General features: G+C 33.1%; 1 protein-coding gene across 1 annotated transcript; it reads right to left on the bottom strand.

Annotated features, from left to right (window-relative positions):
• Positions 1-7,651: 7,651 nt before the first annotated feature.
• On the bottom strand, positions 7,652-8,211 carry LOC131856636 (SKP1-like protein 1B). Its single transcript, XM_059208487.1, has 2 exons — positions 7,966-8,211; positions 7,652-7,825 (listed from the first exon to the last, which is right to left on the bottom strand). Exons 1-2 carry the CDS (start codon positions 8,209-8,211, stop codon positions 7,652-7,654), a joined length of 420 nt encoding a protein of 139 aa, XP_059064470.1.
• Between the last annotated feature and the right edge of the window lie 3,946 nt (positions 8,212-12,157).

Here is a 12,157-nt window from a genome sequence, read left to right as displayed (position 1 = left end):
CAAGAACCAAATTGCAGCCAATAGAAACAAATAATTTTGAAAAAAAAAACTTCAAAACTGAAAAAAAAATTGTTTTCTTTAAGTTGAATATTAATAATAAACATCATTAATAATGAAGCTAATTATTAATATTCGACTTCAAACAAACAAAAATTTAAGATTTACTAACAGTTCTAATATTTTAAAAAAATAATGTTTGCGTGAAAATTTTTAGAGTTTCTGTTTTTAACATTGTTTGTTGCAGCATCATTATCACTATGAAAATGAGCTCTAACACCTTGAGTGAGGATGATGAGGTTGAGATTGATGAGAAAATGAATCATCTAATGAACCTAACAGAGAAGAAGTTGGGGCAAGTAGAAATGGAACAAGTTCTGTTGGGAGTGGAAATTTCAACCACCCTTCTGAAATCCTGAAAAAAATTGGCCAAGGTTCCCTTTGATCTAGAATCACCCTTAAAACAATTTGCATCTAAGGTACGAGGAAAACCTAGGACTAATGGGGACTCTATAAAGTGGAAGTGCAACAAGTGTAATATTGAATGGTTAAGCAACACTACTACAACTAGATGGATGGATTGATTGATCTAGATGGAAAAAGTTAACAAATATGTTCAAAAGGTTTTACATTCCTAAATATTTGTATGTAAATAGAAGTACTCTAAAATCAAGGTTTTAATGTTTGAGTTAATTGGTTAATGACTGCTTGTTTATGATTACCATACTAAAGCATTCCCTATAATTTGAAAGACTGTGATCTCTTCTCTATTTTAGAGAAAGAAGTGGGAAGCTTTGTTCTCTGTCACGAGTGAGAGAGATGAGTAAATGGGTACTTGACTTCTATGACAAATGTACTATGTGGGTCTATAACTTGAAAGTGTTGGTAATGTTACACAATGAGTTGATAAAGATAATGTATGTAAAAAATTCTATTATTATTTATTGGAGGAGAAATAAAGAGAATTTGTGCCAGTTATACTTAGCAAGTCTTCTAAAATGATCTAATAATAAAAACAATAGAAAACGGTAGTATAATAAAATAATTTTCTTTTCTTGAATTAATGGAATTATAATACTATTGACAAAGAAAATTGAAATAAAAATATACATAAAACGAGAAAGAATTGAGTTAGAATATTTACTCTATAAAACGTGAGTGCTTGTTTTATAAAAGCACAGCTTGAACAATAAATATTAGGTTAGAGCTAAAGGTATCATTAGATGAAGTGTAGTAGATAGTGGTGTACGCCTCTTGTATGTATAATTCAATAGTTGTTGGTTTTCTTATACAATACATGTTGTTGGTATCAAAAAGGGATAGTTAGTCTATTTGATAAATATTTCTGGTTTGATTGTTTATTAACTTTTATTAAATATATTTCTCAAAGCAATTCAACGTCAATTCTATAGAACTTTTATTTTATAGAAACTATTGAAACTACATGTGTGGTAGATAATGATAGTTTTTTTTTCACTCCTCTAACGATAAATGTGACATAATACTTTACTTTTGATTGGTTAGTAAATTAAATGTTAAAATGATTTTTTCAAATTTAACTTGTATAGATTTAAAAACTTGTTATTGCATGGTCATCTCGTACGAAAATCTTAATCATTAAAATGTGATTTATTTCGTTAATTATCTAGATATTATGCTAGTATAAAATACCTCCTATCATGATCAAAGTAAGAGAAAGAAATTTTTTATCCAACAAAATATTTAATGTTACAATACAATTAGCTACATCAAATGAACACGAGAATATCATAAATATGAAGAAATATTAATATTTTAATTTCATAATTAAATTAGGATATCATTTAGACTTGTTATGCTAATCAGTATTTAATCTTATTGGTGTAATTATCCATCTTGGATATAATTACACTTTACTTAAGTTTACTTAGGTACATGCATAACATTGTAGTTTGCATATGAGACACTTAGGGAGACGTGTTACATCGAGACTGTGTATGTAGGAGAATTTCCACCTTTTATGGTGCGATCTTGTTGTTACATTCCACCTTCGGTGGGTGATCCACCTCATGTGGAATATTTTTCTATTTCTCCTACCTATCCATACCTACCATTGGATCGCATTGAGCCACATGTCATCATTGTGTGTTCTGTTGTCTCTTATCTTTGCCTTTATAAGCAAGCTCATCTACATTGTCTGTAATGATGATCTAGTTGATCTCTTTTGCATCTTGACAAGAATACAATTTATTCTTGTCACATGTTATCTCTCTCGTCATTGTGCTATCTTGTGGTCTCTTTGATCTTGGTTGCTTCAAGCGTAATCTCACATGGTATCAGAGCGGTTGGAGCACCTTTGCATCGCTTTTCGAGAGATTTTTAAGGAGGTCAAGAGGCAGATCTGAGGAGCATCTTCTTTTAGAGGCGTCGTAAACCAAATCCAATCTCGCCATTGTGTCCGGGTGGCCATTTGCATGAATTTTGACTATAAAATTTGCCTATATTGCGTGAAAATTGATTTTCGGGGCTGGAGTAAAAAATCAGCCTATTAGGCTGTACGGTACAATTTGTTAAAAATATTAAAAAAACAATATTTTTTTTGCAAATTTTATTATTCATTTTTATCGAGAAATTTTTTTTTTTTTAAAAATGAGGGGTTGATTATAAAAGTTTTTATTAAAAATTAAAAATAAATTTAAAAAATAAAAAAATTGATATATTAAATTAAAGGGGGTAGACTTCATGGATACACCTCCGGTTTTGTTTCTTCCCAAGGGGAGGAACATTGTTTGACATTCATGGAGAAGTTTCTTCATTCATTTGCGAGCTTCTACCATTGGTGCAGATTCTACATTTAGGGGGGGCTACCTAGCTTCTCTTCTTCTCTCATATGGGGGGGAATTTTTCCTCACATGGGGTTTGGTCCTTCACATACTTCTATGAGAGTTCTCTTATGTAGTTTTCATCTCTCTTTTGGGGGAGGGTTTTTTCCCATTGGGTTTTTCCCTCTTTCTCTTCTTTATGAGAGATTGCATTAGTTTGCATGCATTTGCATTTGTATATGGGTGCGTAACATGACCATGTAGCCATGACCCATCTTCCATTGCTTAATTGACTTGTAGACTTAAGTGCATTCCCATAAGTTGCACTTAAGGGGTGGTGTTGGTGTAATTTTTCATCTTGGATATAATTACACTTTACTTAAGTCTTCTTAGGTACATGCATAATATTGTAGTTTGTATATGAGACACTTTGGGAGATGTGCTACATTGGGAGTGTGTATGCAAGAGAATTTCCACCTTTTATGGCATGATCTTGCTGTTACATTCCACCTTCGGTGGGTGATCCACCTCATGTGGAATAATTTTTTGTTTCTCCTACCTACCCCTACCTACCCTTGCATCTCATTGAGCCACATGTCATCATTGTGTGATCTCTTGTCTCTTAGCCTTGCCTTTATAAGTAGGCTCATCCACATTATATGTAATGATGATCTAGTTGATCTCGTTTGCATCTTGATAGGAATAAAGTTTATTCTTGTCACGTTTTATCTCTCTCATCATTGTGCTATCTTGTGGTCTCTTTGGTCTTGGTTGCTTCAAGCATGATCTCACAAATCTTAAGGGTGGAACTTGTTAGTCTTTAGCTCTCCTTTGTTTTTATGTTCCCAATAAAATTATTTAGACGCAATATCATATACTATCAAGTAGAGGAAAGAAACATGAGAGAAAACATTCTAAGTATTATAGCCACCAAATTTAATAATGTTATTGTAATTCATGATAGCCCTAGAGCAATATATCTTGATAAAAGAATAAATTGTCATAATTTTGAGGGTACTGATATTAGGCCATGCAGGCACAATATAAAAAGGACGAGCTTATAATATGGCTAGAGGAAAAAGATTCATCAAATAACATTAACATTAATGGTTTGCCTAATCCTAGGGGATGTCACTAGTTTCAAATAATTCGAGTAGCATCATTGTATAAGGATAAAATACCTCCTATCATGATCAAAGTAAGAGAAAGAAAGTTTTTATCCAAAAAAATATTTAATGTTACAAAACAATTAGCTACATCGAATGAACACGAGAATATCATAAATATGAAGAAATATTAATATTTTAATTTCATAATTAAATTAGGATATCATTTAGACTTGTTATGCTAATCAGTATTTAATCTTATTGGTGTAATTATCCATCTTGGATATAATTACACTTTACTTAAGTTTACTTAGGTACATGCATAACATTGTAGTTTGCATATGAGACACTTAGGGAGACGTGTTAGATCGAGAGTGTGTATGTAGGAGAATTTCCACCTTTTATGGTGCGATCTTGTTGTTACATTCCACCTTCGGTGGGTGATCCACCTCATGTGGAATATTTTTCTATTTCTCCTACCTATCCGTACCTACCGTTGGATCGCATTGAGCCACATGTCATCATTGTGTGCTCTGTTGTCTCTTAGCCTTGCCTTTATAAGCAGGCTCATCTACATTGTCTGTAATGATGATCCAGTTGATCTCTTTTGCATCTTGATAGGAAGACAATTTATTCTTGTCACATGTTATCTCTCTCGTCATTGTGCTATCTTGTGGTCTCTTTGATCTTGGTTGCTTCAAGTGTAATCTCACATGGTATCGGAGTGGTTGGAGAACCTTTGCATCGCCTTTCGAGAGATTTTTAAGGAGGTCAAGAGGCAGATCTGAGGAGCATCTTCTTTTAGAGGCATAGTAAACCAAATCTGACCTCGCCATTATGTCTGGGTGGCCATTTGCATGAATTTTGACTCTAAAATTTGCCTATATTGGGTGAAAATTGATTTTCGGGGCTGGAGGAAAAAATCAGCCTATTAGGCTATACGGTACAGTTTGTTAAAAATATTAAAAAAACAATATTTTTTTTTGCAAATTTTATTATTCATTTTTACCGAGAAATTTTTTTTTTTTTTTTAAATGAGGGGTTGATTGTAAAAGTTTTTATTAAAAATTAAAAATAAATTTAAAAAATAAAAAAATTGATATATTACATTATAGGGGGTAGACTTCATGGATACACCTCCGGTTTTGTTTCTTCCCAAGGGGAGGAACGTTGTTCGACGTTCATGGAGAAGTTTCTTCATTCATTTGCGAGCTTCTACCATTGGTGCAGATTCTACATTTAGGGGGGGCTACCTAGCTTCTCTTCTTTTCTCATATGGGGGGGAATTTTTCCTCACATGGGGTTTGGTCCTTCACATACTTATATGAGAATTCTCTTATGTAGTTTTCATCTCTCTTTTGGGGGAGGGTTTTTTCCCATTGGCTTTTTCCCTCTTTCTCTTCTTTATGAGAGATTGCATTGGTTTGCATGCATTTGCATTTGTATATGGGTACGTAACATGACCATGTAGCTAGGACCCATCTTCCATTGCTTAATTTCCTTGTAGACTTAAGTGCATTCCCATAAGTTGCACTTAAGGGGTGGTGTTGGTGTAATTTTTCATCTTGGATATAATTACACTTTACTTAAGTCTTCTTAGGTACATGCATAACATTGTAGTTTGTATATGAGACACTTTGGGAGATGTGCTACATTGGGAGTGTGTATGCAAGAGAATTTCCACCTTTTATGGCATGATCTTGCTGTTACATTCCACCTTCGGTGGGTGATCCACCTCATGTGGAATAATTTTTTGTTTCTCCTACCTACCCCTACCTACCCTTGCATCTCATTGAGCCACATGACATCATTGTGTGATCTCTTGTCTCTTAGCCTTGCCTTTACAAGTAGGCTCATCCACATTATATGTAATGATGATCTAGTTGATCTCGTTTGCATCTTGATAGGTATACAGTTTATTCTTGTCACGTTTTATCTCTCTCATCATTGTGCTATCTTGTGGTGTCTTTGGTCTTGGTTGCTTCAAGCATGATCTCACAAATCTTAAGGGTGGAACTTGTTATTCTTTAGTTCTCCTTTGTTTTTATGTTCCCAATAAAACTATTTAGATGCAATATCATATACTATCAAGTAGAGGAAGGAAACATGAGAGAAAACATTGTTAGTGTTATAGCCACCAAATTTAATAATGCTATTGTAATTCATGATAGCCCTAGAGCAATATATCTTGATAAAAGAATAAATTGTCATAATTTAGAGGGTACTGATATTAGGCCATGCAGGCACAATATAAAAAGGACGAGCTTATAATATGGCTAGAGGAAAAAGATTCATCAAATAACATTAACATTAATGGTTTGCCTAATCCTAGGGGATGTCACTAGTTTCAAATAGTTCGAGTAGCATCATTGTATAATGATTAATAATTAGCACAAAATAATCTCCACTATCATGCTTTATTGCATATGTATGGGGTTGATGCAATCGCCAACTCAAAAAACAAGTGGCATGGCAATAATTGGACTGTACAATGCGTGGTGTCAAATTTTTATAATATTTTAGGTTATTTTATCACCTTTAGATTTGCTAGGATGGATCTATGAGATTTCATGATCAAAAGGTCATGACGGGGATATCAATAAGATGCACATAACAGATAAGATTTTAAATAATCTCAAGAAAAATGTGTACAATTTGTCTAAGGAATGATAATATGGTTGATTTCTGCAAAAGGTGAAGTTCGTTATGTATACAAAATAGTATGTGTTAATAAGAGATAATGAGAAAATGATGGAATAGAGATGGTCCTATGAAATACAAGACATCACCAGATGAAGGAAGATGCAATTCCATATAAAAAGATCTCACAATTTTAGTGCCGATGTACACTATCAACATGATAAGATCATGATGTTGAAGATCAATGGTTGGTTCAAATGAGACTAAATATCACAATGCTTGGTTCTTGCAAGTGGCAGAAACCTTGCAAGAATACATTTTAGTCTAATGATGAATGAACAACTTCCTCAGATTGAAAAATCAACTGTAGGGCTCACACAAAAATGGCAAGACACATGGAAATAAGCAACTCATTTGTAACGAGATGTTTATTTATTGAGTTAAATTATGAGGTTATTCATGAAGCACGAGGACCTTAGACTTTGCTTGTGACATTAGAATTAATTCTAGAAGTGAGTTTAGATCGAAAAGGTGCATTAAAATTTTAGGAGTGTTTAGAAGTAGATGGAAAATAAGTAGTAGCATTAGATCTATTGATGCCAAATCCCAAGACTAAAGCTAATGCACATCTAATACCATCCAAATCTATCACCAATACCAAAATATTTTGTGAACTAAAAATAGCTTCTCTATTATTATAAGTAGAATTCTGAGTGCATATGCGTGTCGAAAAAAACAATTAAGATTTACACATGCGCAAATATAACAATCAAACTAAACAAATACCAGTAAAAATTATTTCTTTTTAAAATGAAATATTTTCAAATTTCATCAATATTTTTTATAATATTTCTAGCTTTTGAACGTAATTTATTTATGCCTGACATATTTTACAAAAATGAATATATAAACACATGACTGACAAATATTTTGAAATATAACATATTAAAAAATGATAAATAATATTAATAAAACGGATAAATACTATAAGATTTGTATTATATTCCGGTTCAAAATCAAGAATAATTTTACTTGGTTTTCATACTAAATATATGATTCAAATTCCAAAATTTGAAAACTCAAAAAAGTGTATCAAACTCGAAACTATCATTCAAATATATTATGCAGCTTTAAAACCTCTTCCTCCTCTTCAGGACTATAGTCATTTTCTATGTTATATTTTTGGCGAATCATTTGTTGGTCTTTACATGCTGCAATGTCCTCAGCCACAATCTGGTATGATAAATCAAGAAGACTCTGAATGTGAAGGAAATTTGCTGCCTGCACAGAACAATTTTTGAATAAATCATGTGAGGAGAAAAAAGCAGCAAATAACGCAGCTAAGGTTTAAGAGAGCAATGCTTTTTGTTTTTCATGAGAACCAATGCTTTTTGTTTTTCATGTAAAACAATGAAACATACGATCATCAACTGGAAGAGAGTGTCTTTATCATCAGCTACCAACTCCCTAACCCGTTCCTTCAAATCCGCAGTTGGTTCGCTTGTATCCGACTTTTGGTCTTCAACATGGTATTTGCCGTATTCGATAATAAGATTAAAAATTCTACTGGAAACATTTGCCAATTTGATGGGAGCTGTCTCACTACCTGTATCCTCTGTATCCTTTAACATATTACTTAAGGTTTGCGATATCATGGCCACTTTCATATCTACTTCGAATACTTGACCGTCGGAACTGCTTAAAATCACCGTGCCTTCTATTGACACCGAAATTAGGAAAAAAAAAACTAAATAAAACTGAGAGGATAGAAAATTCAGCAAAGGTAATACAAAATATAAAACTGATATGATTTAATACATTGCGATGATCAGTCTTAGAGGGTCCGTATTTAAAGAGTTCTTACTAGTATTTGAAACGCCAAAAGGCATAAATGATCAATGGATGCGTCGATAGGTAAATTTAAAACTTAAATTTTGTTTATAGAATATATAATTGACATCTTCCTAAACCCGCATACGGTTTTACATTAGTTGTTAAAGCAAATGTTATCGAAAATTTCTATTATACACTTGAAAGAATTTTGCCGTTAAACGGTTGAGCGAAATACAAAACACTGCTAAAAGAAGTAACAAGATGTTGGGGGCGCTAGGAAGATATAACTGAGAGTCGAGGAGTGCCCAGATCCATTGTTCTGTTTTGTTTTATCGGAGTTACAAAGTGTGCTCACATATGATCTTTGGGTTTCTCTCCATTTCATTAACAGCTAGCGTGATTTCTTTTTCAAATATTTGACAATCAGTTTATATGCCAACTCATCTTAATTCTGCAGTGGAGATTGATGAGATGAATGCACAACTTTCACCCCAAGTCAACTAACGGCTATCAATTATCTCGGATTGTGAGAGAAGCTGCTAGAAAGGGAGATGGCGAGGACCATTGGATCAACTTCATCAACGGCGCGGGTGCCTTGATCGTTCTGTAACTGCAATCCATAATGCCATCTTGGCACCAAGGCATCAAAGCTTCTCTAAGGCATGAAAAAGTGGAACATGACCTAGTAGATTAGTGCAAGTAAAGGATCAAATGCTCTAAGGATTCGAGTGTGCAAAAGAAACAAATTATATTGACGAAGTTGCAAATGACTCATTGTAGAAATGTGGTGGTAGTTATGATGAGGGAGTTATATCACAAGAAAATGAAATGGAAGAAAACTTCAAGGATGTGGATTGCATAAGCGAGACTCATGTCCTCATGGAGTGGGGAACAGTACAAAGGAAATAATTTTGGGCAAAGGAGGTTAGTGTATTACCTTGTTCTTGTTCCTAAATTTCGAAGAGGTGTAGGGCATGTGTGTTTGTCTATTTATAGAGATAGGATGTTTTAACATTGGGATATCAAATTGAAGGTTGCTTCTCACATCCAATCCATATTTTCTAGCTCTAAGATTGTAACTGTTTTACCTTAGATTCTTGATGAAATGGTATCTCAAGGTTTGTGCCATCTTGCATTACCCAAAAATAAATAACTTTTAGTTTTCGTTTTTCTTTTTTTTCCTCTCTTTTAGCAAACTTTGGAGTTCTAGTTAGTGTTTGGCTTTATGATTTTGGTAGTAGCCTACATCAAGCCTAAGAATGTATATCGTGATGTTGAATTATGATTGGTTTTGAGACTCGTTTGTTGCAAGAAGATAAAGTCCAAGTTAGTATAGTCTTAAATCCTATGCTTTAATGCTTGAGGAATAATACATCATCTCAATACCATTGAATTGCATTGATCATATCCACATTGGAGTTATTTTATTTTACTTAGAAGGTAAAGGAAGTACATCCAATGTATTGGAAGAAAGAAAGGGGCCAACTAGAATAATTCCATAGTAGTTTTACACATTTGGCAATTCAAGGCATGAGGATCCTTATTGAAGGCTTGTTTTTTAGTGCCTTAGAGTATATGCTTTGTAATGCCTAGGAATGATGGAAATATATAAATTAAAAAACAGATGATAAGATCATCCTTTTTCCACATTGAGATTGTTAGTCCCTTTCTTCTATGGATTGTGTTAATGGTTGCCTATATAAAAGACTCAACAGAGAAAAAAAATTGAAAGGGAAAGGAGATGGCTTGAACTGAGTGTTAAAGTAGAATTAGATCTAGGTAGAAGACATGTTTCAATTGTGAACCCTAAAGCTTAGATTGAAAGCTTGATGGTGCATTAACGAGGACTAGCTATGCATTGCATGCAGTGTAGGCAAAGGATAAAGATTGGTAGTACAATTCATGTTGCAAAAATAGTTTGTGACTAACTAAACTAGAAATTAATTCTTATTGAACCATAATATATTGGATTATAAGACCTTTCAGTATAAAAATATTTCAAGGATTCAATACCTTATTAAAATGCTTAGTATCTTGGTGCAATTACCATGAATGAATGAAATAAATCAATTTGTCTATTCAATTTATATTGTACTTAAAATTATTCCATTATTTGGTTAATTTTGAGTGATATAACTTAGATCTAGATGTTAGGATACGCACTTGGATAGCATTTTGTTAGACCATCCATGCATTACTAATTATATTCTTATGAAATTTACCTTAACCTATTTAATTAAATTCACATATGCATACGACTAGGAACGATATTGAGATTCATCTCTAACATCAATGAGGTTGGTTGACATTTTAAGTATTAATATGAGGTTAACATAATTAAAAAATATAAATACCAAGCAAGGCCTCCTATCTAGTATACTTTGAGATTATGCTCCAATATCCAAAAGAGATTGAGTCTTTTCTCTAGCTTCCATAGGTTGAACATCATAATTTTGAATACCTAAAACCAATGCACTTGATCAAAATTATGTATAATATTTTATTTTTCTCTATTTAACCCTTACACACATGAACACTGCAATGACACATGAAAAGGCCCATGGGGTAATGAAAAGAACCATTCTAGACCATAATCCTTGTTTCCTTCGAAAGAACTTAACTAATAACATGTCCTCATAGAAAATTTACATATATGTTGTTGTGAATAAACTTAAACTTTTTTAGGTAGGAGATGTTTTCCACTGCAAGTCAAATTATGTTACTACTATCAAGAATTGTGTAGTTTTTTAGAAAACTCATTGAGCCTTGTTTCATGAGTAGCAATTCAAAAAAACCCATCTCTCATGAGAATGAATGGTACTCTTAACACTCATTGCATCTAGGTGATGCTCAAACAGTTGAAGCATTGGGCCTTCCTCGGAGGTCACACATCCCAATACGACTCCAAATCAAGCACGGTTAACCATGGGTAGCAAGCTAAGTTGTCTTAACCTTAGGGGAAACCCAGGTTGCTTTTAACATCAAGAGAAAGAAATCTCTCATAAGTGATAGAAGGCTATGGAATGGAACCTTTTCAAATTTATCGCGTTTAATCTTTCTATTTTTGTAGTCGTCTATAAACCTTCACATTTAATCTCTTTTTCTATTGATCTAACCTTTTGAATTTGGAAATTTCTATCCAGCCCCTAGGATGCACCAATAAATAAATTTCCCACATACTACATAACTTACATATTGGTGCATCCTAAGGGCTGAATAGCCATTTATGAAGAATCTTGTTTAGCTAATTTTTTTTTACTCAGCATTTAGCAAATCCACCAAAATATTTAATCTCAAACATTAGAGATATATTTCTTATGAGGAAAACACTTTTTTTGTACATCTAAGGTTGTTGTGAACATGATTTATTTGTTCCTTCTCAATTGTGATGTTTTCCTACTTCCTTGTAATATTCCAGTTTCCCAACCAAGTTTAGTGTTTTATGATATGATATTTAACATTTCAACTTGGAGAATCTTCAATATTAAAAAGTGCTAAGATTTTTAAGGTGGAACGTTAGCCACATACATGGAATCGCCAAGTTGTTCTTTTTGCATTCATTAAAGGTATTTGTTTTGAATGGATGTTGGTAAGGTTATGGCTGGCCAGATGTGAATGTTAGCTCAACTTTGGAGTCTGTTATCTTCATAATTCACGGAGAGACTCTTGCTCATGCATAAGCTAACAAAGGAGTTATAGATTTTTAACTTCCTCTGCCTACTTCAGTTCCATTTCAACATTTCATGCAGTTAATTGTTGATCTTCAGAAATTTCATGCAT

This window comes from Cryptomeria japonica, chromosome 7 (genome assembly GCF_030272615.1).
Source record: "Cryptomeria japonica chromosome 7, Sugi_1.0, whole genome shotgun sequence".
Lineage (NCBI taxonomy): Eukaryota > Viridiplantae > Streptophyta > Pinopsida > Cupressales > Cupressaceae > Cryptomeria > Cryptomeria japonica.
This window is presented reverse-complemented; position numbering and strand designations above follow the sequence as displayed.

Coding starts and splice junctions, on each gene's coding strand:
- LOC131856636 (XM_059208487.1), bottom strand. CDS start 8,211: ATGAAAGTGGCCATGATATCGCAAACCTTAAGTAATATGTTAAAGGAT. Junction 7,826..7,965: donor CTCTCTTCCAGTTGATGATC/GTATGTTTCATT, acceptor TGTTCTGTGCAG/GCAGCAAATTTCCTTCACAT.